General features: G+C 37.4%; 1 protein-coding gene across 2 annotated transcripts in view; it reads left to right on the top strand.

The window, feature by feature from the left end:
• DPYD (dihydropyrimidine dehydrogenase) overlaps nt 1-22,188 on the top strand; it is a 788,803-nt gene that overhangs the window by 661,599 nt on the left and 105,016 nt on the right. For both annotated transcript variants that reach the window (XM_026497557.4, XM_048220250.2), the window contains exon 20: nt 10,506-10,685. In XM_026497557.4, coding sequence (XP_026353342.2) covers nt 10,506-10,685 — 180 coding nt within the window. The remainder of the gene's footprint in view (nt 1-10,505; nt 10,686-22,188) is intronic.

Consider the following 22,188-nt stretch of genomic DNA (forward strand, 5'->3'; position numbering starts at 1 on the left):
AATCACTACATCCTGGATATTAACTCCATCCTAATGACACCAGATGCAGTAATGTATATGAGGTGAGAGAAAAGTTCTATGACTCATCATTGGGCCCGAAAACAATGATGCAAGCTAAAAATCAACTTAATCACTGGGGAATTCAGTATGGCCAAATACAGAGTGCATTGCACATGCCTCGTCTTACAGAACTAAATTAAGAATAATGTTGCATATTCAGAGGGCCTGATGTCTCTAAAACACACAAAATAAATATGAGTAATATAGAGAGTTAAAAAGAAACAGTCGGTTCTATGGCATTTTAAAGCATTAACAACCTCAGAATATAAGTAACAGTTTAATTTACAATGTATCATGTTATAGACAAGACTGAAATGTAAAACATATAAAGTTCACTTACCTACATTTACCTTATTTATCTGTTCTTTCATTCATATTCATATTCTAATTCATATTTAGTAATTGATTCAGAGTCTGTAGTGTATTGATTTGTGGGGAAGGGGTGGTAATCAGATTTTAGCTTACGCTGTCGAAGTAGGACAAGTGATATTCAGTCCTTTTTTGGTCTTAAGAGTCTATCTTGTATGTTCATCTGTGTGTGATAGGCCAATCGTTTACAACATAGACATGATCATTTTAGTCTGGGGGCTCAACCTAGTACCTTATCTGAGAAACTGGTTAATATGGGAAGAGAACTCAAAAGGCACTAGTTCAAAGTTCACAATTAAGAACTTGAACAGTTATTTTTACCTCTGGATGAGACGCATTGTGTCACACATAAACTGAGAGAGACTTCCTGGTAAATAGCACTTCGTAGTTCTTATCTCGTTTGGTCCTCACAACAGTTTTTCAAGGAAGGTTTATTCTGACAGACATAAAACGAACAGCATAACCCCAGGCTGCTGCAGTCAGAGGTTTTGTTTGATAATGGACTTTGAAAAGAACCAGAAGACTGGCTTATAAATTAGTATCTGTGGAATGAAAGAATAAATGAATGAGTGGATAATTTTTGAGTAATAGAGAAAGACTTTTTTGAAGAAATGATGTCTTAAAATTGCTCTCTTATGATCAAAATTGAGAATGATCTATTAAATACTTCTGGCTGTATATCTCCAGCAAATAGAGCAAGAAGGCCTTTCCTGGGAAGATGCGGCAATTTTACAGGACATATATTAGAAGAGAGCAAATTATTTTAAATGCCAGTGTTGCACAAATCTGTTCAGTGGTAAATTTGATTATTTACCTTGAACTACTTAAGGTAAATTGATGAAGTTCTGAACTTTGAATTTAAAGTATGAACATGAAATAATTAAAGATAGAGAAAGAATTCTTTAAAATGAAAATACCAGTCCAGATCCAAGGAGACACTGGACTGACCTTGGTTTGTGATGCAGAAACTAAAACATTTAATAAGAGAATCCATACACAGAACAGGATAGAGACCTTTTCCTTAGCTTCTCCTGGCTCTGTTTTATCTTCCTTCAGGGTAGCTAGAATCTAGACTGCTGTATATGAAGACTTCAATGTATGTACAGACGTGTGAAAATGAGTAGTTTAGAACATCGCGTATACTGGACGTGGTACTCTGAATTCAATCTTTGTTAAACAAATGTCTTCATAGAGTTCTGAATGACATAGTTCTTCAGTTGTTATTAAAGGGGACTACCAGAAGAGAAAGAATCAAATGGTAGCTGCTGTCAAGATTCGGGTATCCAGATGGGGAATACCAGATAAACAATAATCCGTATATACACTCTGTCAAGTTTGGCCGTAACAAATAGTACTCTGAGTATCAAGAAGAATGCTGAAGTAGGTCTACTTCTTTGCATCCTGGAAAGGCACTGGTATACCCAAAAAATAGTTAAGTTCTAATGCAAAGATATTCGTGTTTAGTAGTGCAATGAGTGACATAGACTTTAAATGCAGTAGAAGTTGAGATAAAAGTATTTTATTGTGGGTTGGTGTGAATTCTGAATTATGATAAATTTGTATAAGTAGAGAGAGATGAAAATATATCATTGACAGGAAATTAAAGAGAATTTCGCTTGTCCTCGAATAGTATTAATAGGATATCATTATCTTGCTTCATTCATTCATTCACTCATTCATTTATTCATTTGAACAAATCATCTGCCAGGCACAGATCTTTATGTGCTAAACACTGAGAGTACTGTGATGAACAAAACAGGTATGATCTCTGCCCTTTTACTGTGTCTCTGAAAGATGGAGAATGAGATCTAAACTGTAGTTCTTACTTAACATGCATTTTAGGTATGTTCTAGGTACATATGTATCTTTTTATTTGATGTATTCCTCACAAGAATTATATTTGGGATAGAAAGATAGATAGATAGATAGATAGATAGATAGATAGATAGATAGAAAGACATATATGTGTATGTGTATAAATTATACATATGTATGTATGAATATATATTTATACCTGTTTTCACACAAGAGCCACTGGTAAGTTTTGTTGTTGTTATTTTCTGTAGCACTTAACTCGTAAATAGATGATTTACTCTCATCAGCTGAACTTTGTCTAACTTTTTTGTCCCAGACTATACTGGCAACTCAATCAAGATTGTTGACTCACTGAAAATAGCCATGCAGTACTCTCACAAATTTATGTTTTTATCACTAATAGATTAACCATAAAATCAACTACTGAACTGTGAGTGCTTTAAGAGGTGGACAGTGTGATTTGAGGTGCTATCTCCATGTTAACAACATTCTTCTCATTTCAGACGGATAGTCCCCTTTTCTTGGAATATTGAGTGTCTGCTTATATTGTTGACTAACCACATACCTTTATCCGTCTTCAAAGTCCAGAAAAAATTTCCATGGGTGAATTTGCTCAATAGACTTTTCCTTGCTAGGCAGTACGACTTACTCTCCTGTCATCCCAGCCCCATGTGGTATTTTAGTAAATGACATTGGAAGTCAAATTTTCCCAGCTGTGTTGACACTGCTGAAAAAGAGAGATTGCCTAAAATTATGGATTTTAGTCATCTGACAGCCATTGTTTGGATATTTAGTTTCCTTTTCTTGCCCCACTTTTATCATGGGAGGTGCTGAGTTTGCACGATGGGACACACGAACCCTTACGCTGCCACTTGTGTTAGTTACTGCAGAATAATTGAAAGTTATGGTGGTAACTGATGCCACACCACAGCTGTAGCCTCGGATGGAGAGAATCTCTCTTAGTAGAAAAATCCCTCTGCCTCTGAGGCAGAGTGGCCGAGCTTCCCCAAATTGCAGCCACAGCCACTCCCCAAAGAATGGGCTGCATAGGGGACCCGGGTGTGCAGAGGACTCCAGGTCTCGCCTCAGTCTTTTCAGACTTCTGTTTGTGTCTGTGGGGAAGCGGAGCCATCAACAGCAACATCTTTGGAGAGGCAGGACAGCAGTCCCCACTCTTTGGCCCTCCACGTTGTGCCTGACTCACCCATTTTATCTCCAGCCCGTCATAAAAGGCAGAGAGAGGGGCTGTGTCTCTGTGTGGTTCTTTTTCATTATGATTTCTTGGTTCAGGTCATCATTGAGATCTGAATCCAGTTGAAGCTGACTTTGTAAAGGGCAACTACAAGGAAGAGGACAGAGGCGATCTCGCCTGCAGGGCACATCACATCCCTTTGACTAATCAGCCCAGGCTGTCCTCAGTCAAGTTGTATCATGAGCAAAGTCAGTAGAGAAGATCACTCCCACAATGCTGTTCAGAATAATAGTCAAGTGGGTGGCCCATCATCTATGCCACCTTTGAGAAAATACTTGGAGAATTGATAACTTATATTCTATATTCCCGTTGGCAAAATTGGTCTTGATCCCAGTGCAACATCTGGTGGAAACATTTTATTCTCTCTAGTCTGTCTTCAGCTGAATTTGGGTTAAGAAATTAATCAGATAGAGCATGACCACAGATGGACATTAAAAAGTAGCCTTTCAAACACCATAAAATTCCTTCTTGATTGGGGGAAAATGGGGTATTCATATACTTAGAGTTTGTCAGAGAATATATAATTTAAAAGGCCAGATAAGAGGATAACTAATGTATTGACAATGAAATATAGGATATACAAAACAAGCTAAGTGACTTCTATACCTTTAGCATTTATCAATGAGTAGCAATTAAAGGACATTAAAATATAATTAATAAACAGAAGCGCTTATTCACTGAGTTTTTGTGGGAGTTTTTGTTGTTGTTTTTGTTTTTTACCTGAAACTTTAGTTTTTGTTTTTGTTTTTGTTTTTTACCTGAACCTTTAAAAAACAACATCTGTGGGACTATTTGTTGTTCTTTTTTTCCCCAGCCCAATTTGGTATGGTCAGAACATAGAAAACTGAACTGGAAGCCAGATTTCTTGATAGCATGGCATTGGGGCAGCTGTTTTACTTAGTGATCCTGTACAGGTTATTAGCAAAGCTGAAATAAGCCCTCTCCTTTTGGGGGAAACAAGATGGTATTTTGCTGAATGTTAGAATTTTATCACTTTGAAAAAAAAAGCTGCTTGAGAGACCTAAGAGTATAAAAGCATTTGAGATCTCAGAAGGAGTTTAAATCAATGCACTGCCACAGTTACAGAGCAGATGAAAGAACCTGCTGTCTCAATTGCCAGGAAACTACTTAGAAACTCTCACTTTGATTTCTTCACGTAGTCCGTTACATTACTGCTAAATACAATATATAGGGACATCGTGACTTTGATGTTGTATGGCTTCAACAAATGGAAACTAATATGATAGAACAACTAAGATTTGTGGTTTTATGTGGATATACAAATATATACCCGTCTAGCTCCTTATGTACTATGTATCTCCAGGGGCTGTCTTTTCACCTGTAGCCTTATCAAATGATAATTTTGGTGTTTTATTCATGAATTCTAGTAAGTGCCATGCTTATGTAGCACCAAAAACTCATAGGGAGATATTGTTATTCTGAATTATTACCTTAACAATATGCATTGGACAATAGTTTCAAAATTATAAGGTAATTTTATACGTCTGCTTTTAAGTACTGGACAGAACTCAACTCAATGAGGAATGACTGATTCCGTGCCTTTAGAAAATCAGATGTTTTTGCTTTCATTGGGTGTCTGGAAACTTCATTTCCATCCAACAACAGCAGAGGTCTGTTTTCCAGTTTTCGTCATAAACCTTCAAGTGACATCCAATTATTAAAATCCTCCATTTTAAAAATCTGTGGATTTCTGCCATAATTCATTAAATAATAAATTTGAAATCATTTTTCAATAACGTGCTTCTTATGAAAATTATAATATGTGCTTATTTAATTATGTAAGACATCACATTTAAGATTTTGAAATTTACAGAAATAAGAAGATCGTAAGGACCTTCTGACTTCTAAAGATCTTAATCTGACTGTTAGCTCTACCACCTACTAATCTTTTGAGTTGGGACAAAGCATTCAATTAGTTTTGATTTCTTCACTTACTAAGCACTTAATGGCACCTTGTCTGTCTTGCTGTCAGAATTGGTGTATGGACTAAGAAAGATGATATTGGAGAGGTAGACCTGTCCTGGAGAGAGCTTCAGGCCAGGTGGGGAGAACAGCACTGCCTCTAACTAGCTGTGTGACCACAGATAGATCAATTAGCCTTTCTGGACCCCTAATCTGTGAAATAGGGAGGCTGGTCCGAAAATGTTCTAAATTCCCTTGTGCCTTATTTGTTGGCATGCTTTGAAAACTGTAAATCACTATGTAAATATTTCTGACTTTTTGATAACATGCTTTGGAAACTATAAAGCAGCAGGTAAAATATTGCAGGTGTTTTACATTGTTTAAACAGTTTAACGCTTTATCAAAATAAATTAGTAAGGGGAGATCATAGGATTTTTTTCTTTTTCTGGGAAATTGTTAAGAATTAGATGGATAATCCTCCTTATTCAGTCTTTTATCTATGGACTGCTTTCATAGGAATGCTCTTGAACCTCTTCCAGCTACATAAGACTCTGTTATTAGTATATTTTGGAATGTTATAAGCATCGCAGAACAATTTCCATTTTTACTTAAATCCAAGTACTCTCCAATATTCCTTTTACTAATGAATTTATGGCAACTTTAAGACAACTTTGGAATCAATCAGAAACATACATTTTACTTGCATATAGCCTGGTGGCACACATTTCTAAGACCTGGAGTGTAGTTTGTCCACGTAGGAGATAAGAAATGAAAAGAGATCATTATGATCATGGGTTTATCTGTATTGTGTCTGATAGTTTAAGATCCCTATTTAAGAACTTGTCAGATTCTGAACTATAGGAGATAGCTGCTCTGTTACACAAAGACACGGGCCGGCCCACGGTGTTCTGATCCTGCAGAACTCTTCTTTGCCAAATTATTTACCTGGGATTACTATTGTTAATCCAATTTGGATTTAATTTGCTAGCTTCCTAGTAAACTGTCTTTTACATTTCAAGGAAGTTGGCTTTTTCTTTCCATTTTGACCTCGGAAGCACTTTCAACGTTAAATTATCTGATAATAACCATGAGGTTTAGTACCATTCTGTCCTTTCTGAGCTTTGTAATTTCCACAGCACTGCCACCTACACAATGTCATTTAACCCCCACAACAAAAAATTAGATACTATCATACACTTTTTTCAGATCAGGAGGTGGGAGAGGAAGACTCAAGACTGACTAGCCGCGGTCACAGCTGCTGAATGACAGAGCTGGGTCTCAGACATGGCTTCTGGCAACTAGACCAAAGCTTTTTTTGAGGTCACTACTTAACGCAAATAAACATAATGTCCATGACCTTCTTTTACTGCATTAGACCAAAAAAGCATTAGGCTTAAAAAACTATATCTTGCCTAATTCATGCTCTAATGATTTATTCATGTTACGAAATTTATTTTTGGTGCCAATCTAGCTTACGAAGCACTAGCTACTATTTTAAGACTTAAATATGTTGCCTTTTAGTTTCCTATGTGCTATTCCCATTTTTAAGTAAAGAAAGTTGCTCATATTTATGCAGCTATGATGTAGTTTAGACCTGATTCTGCTTGACTTCTATGTGCATGCTTTTAGCCGCTAGGCTATGCCACTTGATACGGCATAAAAACCACTAGATTTGACTGGAAGAAATAGTTTTTCAAGTTCAAGCTCTTTCTATTCTTAAAGGAAAAACATTACCTTCTCTCCTGCTTAACTTGTAGGTTTATTCTGAGTATTAAAAGAAATAATGTATGTAAAGGAGATTTTTTAAAGATGTCAATCCACCATAAATGGGTAATTTACTGTTAATGTTCTTAATCTCATTTAATGAGAAATAATGAGAAAGGAATAGCACCCCACAACCCTCTGTCACCTTGCAGATATTTGCATACTCACTTTGCATAGGAAGGCTTTGACTAAATGTGCCTGCACCTAAAGCAAAAATTCAGGGCACTGTGTCAGACCTCTGGAGGAGACTCTTCAATGGCAATAGGAACTTTATGACACTCCTCAACTCATGCTGCACAGGGGGCCACCACCTACTCAGCCCTCTCACTGGGCTGATCCTGCTGAGAATTCAGGGGCCCCTATTTAAAACAGCTCACTATAGGGATATTCACGCTTATGGAAATAATTAATAGTGGCAATGGTCCTTATAATGGCACCTGATGTCCTGCTGGGAAGAAAGATAAACCAGCTTTCGCCATAAAGAACTTACAAATTATACTAAGCAAACACGTTAACACCCATTAAGAGTCCTAATCAGAGCTGTTAAACAAACAAAGAGACGTCGTATAAAATACACCCATTTAGGAATAGCAGCTACATGTTTGGAGTTTTAAAAGGAGCCATTTACCTTTGAGATAGAGATAAAGGCCTCAGGGGATTGTAAAGGTTAGGCAAGAACAAGGCACCTTTCTGAGCAAATCCATTTTCTGAGCATAAAATCCCATGGCCAAAGCTCTGTTCCCAAAGGTGTGTTGCATCCAAAGATTTATTTGGGGTCTTATTACTATTTCATCAGAAAATTGCTTGTTTCTTCAGATGTGTCTTATTATTATAAGTAGTGCTTCTTTAAAGGCCATGAAAATGTTGCTACAGTGTAATAGTAAAAGTCAAGAAATTGTTAAGTCCGTAAGAAATTCACTTTTCAGACAGCATTTCAGGTTAAGATGAGATTCATCCCTACCTTTTTTAAGGTCGCGCTGCTCTAAGTGTGGCCTAGCAGATCAGTACCACCTGGGCGCTTGTCACAAATGCAGGGCTTGGGTCTCATTCCAAACCTGCAGAAACAGAATAAGATCCTCAGATAATTTATATGTGTATTAAAAGTTGAAAAGAAAATATCAGTGTGCAGAGTTCTTACGATCATTTTACCAGGAAAATTAATAAGCTTAATCTTATGAGAAAGCAGAAATTAAATTACCATTTGAGGAAGGTATATAAATAGTGTGACATTTGCCTTATGAAGCGATCCGCTCAAACACCCATGTCTGATGATGGCTTCCAGCGTTTCCACCATAGCACGCCATCCCAGCCATGTTCAGGGACCACGTTGTAGTCTTTCCTCCCTCTTGAGGTTTTATGTTCCCTTTACCTACTCAGAATAGCTCCCAATTATGTGACACACTAACACTATAGGATGGGAACATAGGAGAGAGTTGGAAAGAGGTAGTCTTCCCAGTCTGAGGCCCCACCATGTTCTTGCATAGTTAAAATACACCAAGTCTATGTTAATTTACTTCAATTAAAAAATAATAAAATAAAATACACCAAGTCTGCTCTTGACCACTCCAGCCCCATGGGGCTAAATTTACCATATACAAATTGTGCAAATGTTTGTGGATTAAGAGAGTTAGTGGCTTTTGTATCTGCTCACTGGACAACTCAGGATAAATGACATTAAACATTACCATTCATATGTTACAAAGTATCTAGATTCCTTTTAGCAAGCTGGTTTTTACAACAATCATGAACGTCCCATAAAGAACATGATATGATGTGATTTCAAAACCTGATGTCTTATGGTCATATGGTGAACTATTTTAAGACTAGAGTAAAATTATACCCATAAGCATATACTACCAAAAAATGGAATATCACGGTGAACAAAGAAGGTAAAGTAAGGTATCAGTTGACTTACAGTTATAACAAAATCCTGCGGATTATCCTGTGGATAATGATATTTTTCACCATTGTTCTCAAAAAAATCAACTCTAGGAAAGTTGTAAGAGGCCTAATTAATGCTCAAATTGTTCTTCCTAAGAAACAGGTTTTTTAAAAATGTAATGTAATGGGCTTCATAAAAAATATTCTTCTATTTAGTGGTTATTCAATTCTCTTTTCTATGTTGTAGTAACATACAGCACTTCAGAAGAGTAAGCGAAGGATTTTTGTTCCTGCTTTTTGAGGTGTCTTTGGTAATAATTAACCTAGAAGTGCTTATCTAAATCCATTAAATTCAAGCTCTAACTCCAATCCCAACACAGACTTTAAAGTTTACTTTTATTGGAAGGATCCTAATTGTTCAGATTCAGCCTGCCTTTACTCTAGAATTGTTTTTTAGTCTTTATTTTCTGACATGTGGTCACTCAAATTAAAATACCTCTTCTAAATTATCCAGGCATTCGACATACACTTATTAGAGCAGAACAGATGACAAACCCTGTGCTAGTGACCGTGGATAATATGGTGACCAAGATCAATACAGGTTCTCCCCTCCTGAAGCCTCAGCCTGTTTGGGGAGTGAGCTGTACAACAAATACAATAGTTGTACGGAAAAAATGTAGCAGTGACCGAAGGCCTTAACCTATTCTGGGCCTCACTTTGAGGCCTCCTCAAAGAAGTGATATTTACCATGATACGAGAAAGGGCCAGTAGGCAACCATGGGCAGAAGGGAAAAATTTTCTAGGCGGCACGATCTTATGAAAAAGTCTTAAGGCAGAGAAAGAATGTGGCTGATGTGAGGAAAAGAGCAAAGACCTGGGTGATTGGAGCATAGTGAACAAAAAGAACAACAGTAGACGAGGCTGAAGAGATAGATAGGGGTCAGCGGTGGTTGAGTTAACTAGTGAACAGCACTCCAACCTTGTCATGACCACCTCTGGACACGAGGACTACCTCCAGGCATCCCAAGGGAGGGAAAAGGAGAGAGTTAAAATGTCATTTCTTATGCTCTGCTAAATTGGATTCCTTGTAAATCCAGCTGACTGGATCTACTTTTTTACAGCTGTACTAAGGTTTGCCTGACATACATTAAACGGCACATATTTAACGTGTATGATCTGGCAAGGTTTAAAATACGCATACACCCGTGAGGCCATCACCACATCGAGTTTATGAAAGTAGTCACTGTCCCTGAAAGTTTCCTTGTGCCCCTTCGCAGTCCCTCCCTCCCCACCACTCCCATCCCCACGTAATGATTGATATGCTGTGCTTGGAACAGTGCCTGGAACATAAATCCGTTTTCTTGAATAAATGCAAAGTGAGTGCATTTGGAAAATTATCTCTTACATTGACATTTGGTAATGATTGCCCCATCTTTTCTAGGTATGCAGTGCTGTTCAGAATCAGGATTTCACTGTCATCCAAGACTACTGCACTGGCCTCAGAGCCCTGCTGTATCTGAAAAGCATTGAAGAGCTACAAGACTGGGACGGGCAGAGTCCAGCTACCGTGAGTCACCAGAAAGGGAAACCGGTTCCCCGTATTGCTGAACTCATGGGAAAGGTATGTGCTCACTTCTCCTTTGTCCTTACGAACCTACTTCGATCGCTTCGTACATCAGGTCTTGTTTTCCTTCCCACCAGCTCATTAACAGAGGAAACATAGTGCCTTTTGAATGTTATTTCTGTAGTAGGATCGTTCTGAAGGAGGCTTGATTATAGCTATAGGATAGGTCCATGAGTTACATTTTTATAAAACCAATATAACACAAGGTCACGTAAAGGAAAAAAGATTGAAGTTTGTAGTGTAAAGTGCCTCCAAATTCTTGCTTACCGTGGTGATGACTGGCATTCTTTCCAGTGGGAGGCTGGAGATTTCTTTATTCTTTAACAAGCTCTGGAAATTATAACATTACCTTTCTATTTTCAAGACAATCAAATCACTGGAGCCCTGAATAATATGATGAAGTTTTTAAAATTAAAATCTAATCAGTATCTTTTGTAACTGCTTCTGCTATGTGGTTAAACCTGGGCTCAAAAGGTTATGTCCCAACTTTCTCACTAACTGCTGTTTTCAGAGAAATATATACTACATTTACATTTTGTATAATACAGTGATTTTAGCAAATCTTTTCTAAAACAACATTCAGCATTTTGCCTTTGTATTTCCTTTGTATTATTCTAAATAGACAACCATTGTCAGAAGACGTTTCTTGAGTCCTGAATGAGGGGAGGAAAAAATTATAATTCTTAGTCTTTTCAGCTTGTCACTACATCAATAATTAACTTAAAAAAAAAAAAGAAAGGCAAGTATAAAAAGATTCTTTAAGGAAGCATTTAATAATTCAAATGAATCTTAACTTGAAACAGGTCACATGAAAAAGAATGGAAAACAAAAACCCTGGATATTCTGCTTTGGATGGCAGGGTTAGGGACTCTGAAAGAATAAGAGAAACATCATATAACTGACTTCCATTCGGCTATTTTTAATGAAAACTATCACTCCCCTCCCAGGTAGCCCAAAAATAAGGGCTTCTCAAAAAATAATGTGCATGATTGCAAGTCCAGTAATGAAAAACAAAGGGAGAAAAGAATAAAATCTTACAGTGTGAATTCCTAGAAAATATCGTGATGAATGACTCCGTGAGTGGCAATCAAACAGAAAAAAAAGAGTGGGTGGCATTAATATTTATAATATTGTAATTAGCAAGACTGTGCCTAAGCAGCATTATTAATGTAACTAATCATATTACCATAAACTGAGTCTGCAGTATTTAGACAGTGAGTGTTCTTGCCTTTATCAATGACCACCAATATCTGGAGGTTGTTCATGGCAAAAAAAATTTTTTTTCTCACAAATAACTTTACAGTCATTCAGTGTAAATATCCCAAGTAAATTAGTTCTGACGCAGTAGTTTTGGTAGTTTATGACCAAAAAAAGCATCGTCTCAAATCTGAGTGGTCACCATGTGAGCTGAAATGTAAGTGGCTGCCTCGCACTGTGCCGTTTTGTCTTTAAAGGACTTCCACACTCATTTCAAAACTTACATTTTCAAATACAAGATGAATAATGATGGAGACAACTCATGTCAATGACATAAGTGGAAACTGATTTTCTGATAGTTTGAATCTAGATTCTGACTTTTTTTTTTTGGTAAGCCCGGCCTTCATCAAAATCATAAGTGTCATTTTCAGCATTATCATTAAAAAAAAAGGTTTTTTTCACATAGATTTTGCCTGTGTGATTATATTAGCGATTCAGTGTTCAACACTAAGTTGAGGAACTGGCAGTTGGTCTGGTAATAGAGCTGTGCTCCTCCTAGCTACGCTGGTGTGGGCTGACATGACCAAAACAATAGGTGATGGTCCCCTTTAGCTTAATGTCCCTAAATGAATCAAAGCGTGCTGGATTCAAGGTACAGGGGGCTTTCCTATCTGTTCCTTCGTGGTGTTGCTGGTGTGTGAGTATGTGTATCTTAGAAAACCGCTCATAGAGTTCTCTCATTAGCTGAAGAATAGGATGGTGTTCTTTACAGTGTTTTCATGTTACAGGGAAAACAAGAAAAGATATAGACCCTTTTCAGAAGGACCCGCTAGAAGTAGCTGGCTTTTTTAGGTAGGAAAGATTGTTTGGAAAGTACAATTGTTACTCTACTTAATCTTTCACTCAGAGGTCAGGCTAGAATAAATTGGAGTAGAAATTTAGAAGAAACCAATTACAAACGGTGTTTGAAGATGGAGAGAAAATGAGACATTAGCTCTGGAAACAAGGATTTGGCCAAATTAGTCATGTTATCTTTTAAGTAATTAGTATATTTAATATACTCTCCCTTTGCATACCCTCACTTATTAATTCTTTAAACTTCCCAAGCAATGTTTCTTCAGGTGGCTTTGGAAAGGCAAAAAGTCAGGCATTTATAGTTTGCTCTGCTCTTACGGTGCAAGTTGTATAAATCTGTACCCGCAAACACAAGAGCAAACCCCATACGGAGAGCAGCCGCCAGCTCTGCCACACCACAGAGCAGTGGGTCTCAGACTGCTGGTGCTTAAAAACCATGTGGCACACTTGTAAAAAATGTAGATCCCTGGCCCCGCTCCCAGAGATGCTGAATCAGTTGGTCCAAGGTGGGTCCAGGAGTCTGCCTTGTCACGTGGTGGTTCTGATGGACAGATCCAAGGATCCACATTGCCCAAAGTAATAAAAGACAATAGCAACAGAATATCATTAGAGATTGAGAAGTTAGCTGTGAGCACAACACAAGCTTTTCTTGATGGAGGAAGCCGGCACTAAATGATTTTGAGCCAGAAGAGACGTCCAATAGAGAATCAGGCAAGGAAGACCAGAGGAACAGCGTACCGAGTTCTGAATGGCGAGTGCTTTGAAAGTACCTGATAAGGAAACAGGGGCAATGAATTAGTGCAGCAGTTAGGTCCAAGACGTGTAAGCAAAAAGGATCGGGAGACAGAGACACTTTGCCATCAAAGGCGTAACATCCCAGTCCATGCAGACAGTCAGCAGTAAGGAAGTCTGTGAGGATAAGGAAGCAGAGACTAGTCACAGGACCATCAGAAAGGAAGAGTCTCGGCAGCAGAGCGCCCACTTATTTTATACTCGGTTATCTCAGTGCCTCCTTCCCCCTGGTGAAAACCTAGGCAGCTCAGTGAAAGTGAAGTGGTCGTTTGCCGCATATAGGACAGAGATTACTAGCAGAGTCCAGAGTAAGACTGGTGGGTTTGAATGATGTTTCCTTACTTACCTAGGTAAGCAAGTGGGACAGGTTAATTAATCTCTCCAAATCTCTTTCTTGAACTATCAAATGAACATAATCACCATATAAGTCCACTGTCCCTCATTAATAATTCTGAAATCCAAAAATTGCTGATCATTTGGCAGCAAACATGCCCTGAACTGATGTGAGGCTATTTATAATTTTTATTTATTCTTTCTGAATTGAACGTTTAAGTGTTTATTGCAGAGGGACTAATGTGTTTGATTCCAGGTTGCTACCCCACATCTTGCTGGGGGTATTAGGTAAAATGTGGCATGTGCACCATTTTACTTTTCTAAAGCACCCCCCCCAAATTCTGAATTCTGAGATGTATTTGGCCCCAAGGACTTGGATTAAGGGGTGGTGAAGAATATTTAATTGAGAATATAACTGCAAGTATAACTTGATCCACAAATTTTTCTTTAGAGTTGGAGGCAAAGTAAATATTTTAGTGATATCAGAAAATAAAATATTAGTATTTGGAATTTTTAGATGCAGCAAATCACAATATGTTGAGATTATTTGCTTGGGAAATATGAAAGAAATTGGATGCCCCAAGATTAGAACAGAAAGTTTTGCAATCAAAAAGTATGGAAGGAAATGACTTCACTTTGTTTGTGCTTGGGATGAGAATAGGATTCCTAAGCAGGGGTCCTTGAAAGGGAAACAGCACAGGCCAAACCTACTGATTGGTTGGGGTCTGCATGCATTTTCACTTTCTGTTCGCTACATCTGGATTGTCTTTCCTCCTAACTGAAGAGAAATTCGCAAGCACCCCCTTCTCTTTGAGTTGTTCTTTGATCTCTATACCAGAATTAATTTCTCCTTGTCTTCTTCAGCCTTAATTGTAACAAGTATCACAGAGCATTTGGATTTTTAAATGTCTTTTTCCTCTACTAGACAGCAAGCCTACTTCCCAATTCCTTGGACACCTACTGATACACAGTAAGGGCTCAGTAAATGCCGCTTATGTGAATGAATGACAAATGAACTCTGTAAGAAAACAGTGCTAAGTGGTAGCATTAAAAATTAGTAGTCATTTGACTTACCAAGCCATTGGTTTTCCCATCACATCAGAAATGAAATGAGTGTAAGAAGAAAAAAATAACTTTGAACTGTAAGTCCTAATTCATGTATGAGCCTAGTGTGGTAAAATGAGATGGAAAGAAGTCAGAGTGAAGTGAGGTAGGCAGGTGAGCAACCTTTATTGCTTCTTGACTTAGCAAAATACACCTCAAGTATAAGCTTCTTGAGGGCCTAGACCACACACTGTGTGCCAGTGTCTGACACATCTACCATTAGGAGCAATGGCATGGTAGCTGAATTGCTGAATAGATATATTGATCAATCACTTGTTTATTGTAAGATGTATTTTAAATGTCACTTCCTTTGTGAAGTCATCTCTGACCCTCCTCTTCTCTGACTGGGAAAACTGAGTCCCTCATTTCTCTGCTCGTGTTCATATAACCGGTACTCAGTTATTCTATTCTCTTCTGGTTATACGTCTTCTTGTCCATCACTGAGGTCATTACGAGCATCTTGAAAACAGAGATGATGTCTTATTTATACTTGAGTTGTCAAGCACCTAGCACAATGCTACATGTTTATAGAATTAAACTGCACAAACTATCTGCAGTGTCCTTATTTGGAAGGAAAAAAGAAAGCCAATTTAAAATTAAAATTCCATCCAGTCCCTTTCAAGAATAGCAGAGATTTTAGAAAGAAACAGCAAATGTGCCAAATTACTTTCAGTAGGTATTAAAACATGGCGAAATACACATCAGTGATATTAACCCATGAATATAATCTGTGCTCATTAAAAAGCTTTCATTAGGATAAAATCAGAAAAACTGTCAATGTGTTTGTACAGGACCCCTTAAAATAAGGCTTTATTTTGATGATAGAAACGAAAATATGTGCATCCATATGACCAGATACATCATTCCCATGTCATTTTAAAGCCACAAGTGATAGATTTTATAAAACCATTGCTATCTGGTTTTAATATTTTATTTTTTTTAAGATTTTATTTATTTATTTGACAGAGAGAGAGAGAGAGAATGAGCACAAGTAGGGGGAGCGGCAGGCAGAGGGAGAGGGAGACGCAGACTCCCCAACTGAGCAGGGAGCCCGATGTGGGTCTCCATCCCAGGACCCTGGGATCATGACCTGAGCTGAAGGCAGATGCTTAATCTATTGAGTCACCCAGGTGCCCCCTGGTTGTGATATTTTATATGTAAATATCTAACCATCTATTTATTTGTTTCTGGCATGTTATCCAATGCAGAGAACAAAGAACTGTCCAAAAGGAACATACGATGTCACGAGCATGACCATTACAAGAGGCCTAATAACAAGAGTCTTACAAATGGAGAGTAGTAGTACCTCCTGTTCACAACTTTAAAAGTTTTCTGTCTTCCATGCTATTTATTTTGTTGTGCTTTTTATTTTTCCAAGTTGAGATATAATTTGCAGAAAGAAAAATGCATAGGTCTTAAATGAACCATTTGATGAGTTTTGACAAATGCACACATCCATTGTATCCTCACTTCTGTCAAGATATCAAACAGTACCATTATCTCGGAAGTCTTCCTTGTGCCCCTTCCCAGTCATTATCTCTCCCTCCTCGCCACTACCGGAAGTAAATGCAATTTAGTTTATATCATCATAGATTAGTTCGTTCATAATCTGCGTCATATAATTAGAATTCCACAGAATGTGTGTTGTTGTGTGTGTGGTTGCTTTCACTCAGCACAGTGGTTTGGAGATTCATCCATGTTGTTGTGGGTGTTAAGTAACTCATTTCTTTTTATTGGTGAATAATATTCCATTGAATAAATATATCACAATTTGGTTATTCATTCAAAATGACATTTGAGTTGTTTTTACTTTTCCAATATTATAAGTATATCTAAAATAAGCATTCAGGCATAACTGTTTTGTGAACATCTATTTTCATTTCTCTTGACTACTAGTTAGGAGTGTAGTGTCTGGGTCCTAAAGTGTTGTATGATCTTTAGAAGAACTTGCCAGCAGACTTTATAGTGGTTGTACCATTTTATACTCCCCCCAGCTGTGGGTGGGTGTTTCAGCTCTTTCACATTCCAGCCAACATTTGGTATTCTCTGTCTTTTTAGTCTGAGCTTTTTAGTTTGTTCATTGGTATTTCATTGTGATATGAATTTGCATCTCCCTGAAAACTAATGATAATAAACATTTCTTCATTTTCTTATTGGCCATCCATATACCTTTTCTGCAAAGTACCTATTCAGATCTTTTGGCTGCTTAAAAATTGGGTTTATTTTTTACTGAATTTTCTTTACATATTCTGGGTACAAGTCCTAAGATGCAGAAAAAGCATTTGACATGTGGCATCCACTCATACTAAAAACCCCAAGCAACCTAATAATAGAAGGAAACATCCTCAGTCTGGTAAAGGGCACGTACAAAAAATTCTACCACACATATCATATTTAAATGGTGAATAAATAAACTTATTCTTCTAAGATCCAGAACTTGGCTTGAATGTCCACCCTCACCACTTCTATCCAGTAACGTACTGGAGGTCCTAACTAGTGTAGTAAAGACACAAAAAGAAATAAATGGCATCCAGGTTGGAAACCTACTAAAATTGTCATTTGCAAATGGTAATACTGGATACATCAGAAATCCCCAAAAACTGTACAAACACTATTAAAAATCAATAAATGAACTTAGGAAAGTTTCATGATAAAAAGACAATATACAAAGCCAGTCATATTTCTAGATGAACAATAGAAACAATGAACAACCAGAAAATTAAATTTGAAAATTCCATTTACAATAGCATTTAAAAACCACAAAGTACTTAGCAATGAATTAAAATGTATGCAATATCCACACACTGAAAAGTACAAGGGATTGCTGAGAAAAGTTAATCAATGGAGAGATACGTTCTCTCCAGATTAATCTGTAGATCTAGCACAATCCCAGTCTAAATCCCGCTTGTTTTTGTAGAAGTTGACAAGCTGACTCCAAAAGTTTCATTGGTATTTAAAGGAGTTAGAATAACCAAAACAGTCTAGAAAAGGAACAAAGTTAGATGATTTGAACTATCTGCCTTCAAGTTTTTCTATAAACCCACAGTCATCAAACAAGCATGTTTTAGTGTCAGAATAGACAAATAGATCAATGGAACAGATAGAAAATCCAGAAATAGACCCACACATATATACTCAATTGATTTTTCACAAAGGTGCCAAAGCAATTCAATGGAAAAAGGAAAGTCCTTTCAATAAATGGTGCTAAAATTAATGGAACCTCATATTTTCCTCACACAGGACACAAAAGTAGTTTTAAATATATCATAGATAAAAAAGTATAAAAATTTTAAAGAAAATGTAAGTAAATAGCTTCATGATCTTGGAATAAGGAGAAAGTTCTTAGACAGGATGCCAGAAGCACTAGCCAACAGGAAAAAATTGACAACTTACATTTCATCAAGATTAACTTCTGGTCATCAAAAGACGGCTGAGTAAATGAAAATTCAAGTCGCAGAATGAGAGAAAATATTCATGATATTTACATCTCACAAAGAACTTGTGACCAGAATAAATGTATATAATACCGTAAAAAATGTAAACTGGAATAATATGAAATAATTTAATTTCATCGTAAGTATATGAAAATCTTAAAATGAGAAGTCCATGGTGAGGGACTACCTATAAGCTCTTGCAGCTCTCATCCGTCTATGATAACTTTTTTTTTTGCTCTTTCCTCTAATACCACTTGCAGAGCTAGCCCAGAAAAGAGGGAGTGAGGGAGATGAAAGCCATCTTCCTTGAAGTTCATTTTATGGCCCTGTGGTTCTCGTCCATGTTATTTTCTCCCAGTGCAGCTTTGAATCCCTGTGGTTATTCTCTTTGGGGCTTCCAGTTGGGTACTTCATATTGTCAGAAAACTTCCAGATGACATTCTACATTTCTAACAGTTACTTGGGTACTGATTGAAACAGGAAGCAGTATTATTAAGATCACTTTCTATGACTAGCCAGATTGTGTGAGACTATATATTTTTATTGATTGAGCTCATTTGATAGGACATGGCAAAAAACAAAAACAAAACAAAGCACTAGTTCCTGGAAGTTCAGATTTTCCAGAATTACCAAATCAGAGTCTACTGCATAGATATTATGGGGACTTATCTCCATCTCTAAATATCATCAGATGGTTTGAGTAGAGTCTTAGGTAGAATGCTGAAATGCCAAGTATCCTTTAAGAATAGGGCAGACATCTGTTTATAAATGGTGATTATTCCTACTTAGAAGCAAAAAATGTTGAATAAGATTTGATAGCCCCTTGTAGTTCTGAGTGTCTAAACGTCTCATTAATGTTTAATGATCCCACAAAGAAGTCAGTGTGCTGTAGTGAAAAGAGCACAGTGTTAGAGTCTGGCAGGTCTAGAATCCAGGCTCAATGGCTCACTACTGGTGAACTTGGGCCAGCTACATGAACCACGCAATCCTCTCCTCTTGTATTGACAAATTGAGATAATGATACCAGTTTCACACGTGCTTTGTGAGGATTAGAAATCACATAGGTAAAGTGTATAGCACACAGCAGGCAGGCATTCAGCACGTGCCCATTATTGTTACAGTGAATTCGAACATAGATGATGAAGAGCTAGATACAGAGCCACATAGATACGTAGATGAAAGATAAGTAGACATACAGAAATATTGGGGTAATGTGTATATGTGAAACTTACGCATTATTTGTAGACTTTCTTTTGACCTTCTACTGATAACAGGATTTCGCTAGCTTAGTTTTGTTTGATCTGGTCAAAAGCGTGCATCTTCGCCCTTTAAATCACTCCCTTTTACAAAAAAAAAAAAAGCTTCTAAATAATTCGGAAATGTTCACTTTCCAGGTAGAATGGAAATAAATTTGTTAATTTGGGGTTTGGGCAGTAAAATAGCACAAGTGGTCCATCGTTGGTCCTAAAATAGGTAGAAGGGAGGAGCCTATTACTGTTGCCAAATCAGAGTAGCAATACCAGAATTTAAAGTGAACCCTTAGGGGAGGTGCGGGTAGGAGTCTCTCACGTTATGGAATGAGGTAGCTTTGCATTGCTTATAACCAAAACAGGCTGGGCCACTATCAGCCTTCCCAGAATGGTCTCTCTCCCATCTCGGGGGTAAGTGGGCTTATTTCACAGGGCAACTCCAATCAGTTGGTAGTGGTTGCCAGCAGCAATATATAGAAAAAGATTATGATCCAAAGCCAAGTCCAGCAAAGGCGTGTGAGGAAGTGCAATGCCTCCAGGGGCAGGGACACAGGACAAGATGTGGCAGAATATGGCTTCCCACTTCCCTGAGTGTGGAGCTCTGACCTCTTGCCTGATCTTGGAATTGGGGCAGCATTGAGCTTTGCAATCTTTGTAACCACTGCAGCTGCCTCGTTGCACTCTACTATTGTATGCCTGAAATAAAGTGTAAACCAAGCATTTTTACTGTTCTGCCAGCATCCCACCGTGCTGGCATGCTTTTAAATAGTATGATTTCTTATTTCTCCTCATTCATAAACAGATACCTAATTGTCAAGCACAAACGTGATTATTCTTTTGTCACTTTCATGAAAGTAAATGGTTACGTATAATTCCTCATACTTCATCAAATTTACTACTTTAATCAGAATGCACCTTATCAATATTAATTATACACATAGAACTTGTGTAAAAGTACTTCCATCTTCAACACACCCACATTAATTTTGATGTTACTTTTAAGCCAGGAAAAAAAAAAAAACCACTTAGGATTTTTCTTGTTCTGGGTGGGGATTGAGGATTTATAAAAAAAGCATTACTAGAAGCATGTAAGATGAAATTTGAATTCAAAAGCTATCCTTGAACTCACCCCCTACCCTCCTCCTAAAAACTCTGCAAAATCAGTGCACATTTATTGCAAACCAGTGAGCTTTGTTCCTAATCCTGATTTTATGGAGTAAGGCAAAACATCTCTCTGTAATTCTGAGCTATGCCCTTGAGATTCTCCCTCAGAAAAAATATATATTTGTTATATCTCTGTTTAAGCTCATCTGCCTACTTGAATAAAACAAGCATTAGATAAAAGATATAATTTTCTGCTAATTAAAGGAGTCAGAGGGTCATTTTTGATAATGTAAAGAGTCAACAGAAATTCCAATTATATTCAGGTTTATGCCAATTTGTCCTAATCTAAGATTTGAGAAATAAAATTAAATGTCTACTTTTTGAAATAAAAAGGGGGATCTAATTTACGCCTCCCCCAAAAAAAATTTTAAATAAAACAAGCCATGATTAGTTACTTGTGTTTTGGATTTTTTGTTTGTTTTGTTTTAGCTTTCAAATTATACAGATCATAACTGCTATTGAACAGCTTTACCAAAACCGTAGAAGCCTAGGAAAGATAGGCCAAGATATCTTTAATTGCACTGAATGATTACCAATCACCTAGTGAACCAAATCAGTTTATATATCCAGATGAAATATCCATCCCCTTCCCTCTTTTCCTTAGAAACGTGATCACTCTGTTAGGTTGCCCATACTAATCTAGTTAGCCACCTAATTTCTAAACATCCCCTCTATTTTATGCTGTATAGCTACTGGAAGTGATTTTATCAGGTGTCTCAGATCCATACCCTATAATAGTCTGTGCTTCATGGTCACAGGTGACCCTTAGAAATATGTTTGAGATGTGACTACAGCCTACACAGAGAAATGTGCTAATGCTGCTCAGAAAGTCCTTTGGGTGCAGCTTCAGGCACTGTTTGTGAAGCTGCCTCATTGATGGAAATGCCCTGAAGACCTCACTCCCAGGCCCTCACACCTGCTGGCTGGTGTGCTATAGATTGTTCACAGCAAACAACGTCAAGATTGTGCCTTTTGAAGATTTGTTGCCATACATCTTTAAAGTGTTTTGCTTGTCTTCCCTGCTTATCAATTTTGTCCCGTTTCATCTCGAACTGTAGAACCTTCTCTAGATCCTCTTCTGGCAGTTAATTTCTGCATGCACCCAGTCCATCTGAGTTGTAAAATGTCACCCATCGAGCTTGTCATCTTTCAGGACCTAAATATTGCCAAGTCTTTGTTTCCATTGAATGTATATCCTAAGTGAAACTAATGAAAGTAAACATAGCATTTGTGGTAATCCAGGCCTCCTAGGAAGAGAATTCAGTACCACTCTATACAGTCTTTATTGAGATCTAGAAGAAGCCCTCCTTAAAGATTATTCTACTCTGTTCATGCATTTGGTGTTGGTGGCAGGCATTGGTGGTGTTCATT

Source organism: Ursus arctos, unplaced genomic scaffold (genome assembly GCF_023065955.2).
Source record: "Ursus arctos isolate Adak ecotype North America unplaced genomic scaffold, UrsArc2.0 scaffold_12, whole genome shotgun sequence".
In the NCBI taxonomy this organism is placed as follows: Eukaryota; Metazoa; Chordata; class Mammalia; order Carnivora; family Ursidae; genus Ursus; species Ursus arctos.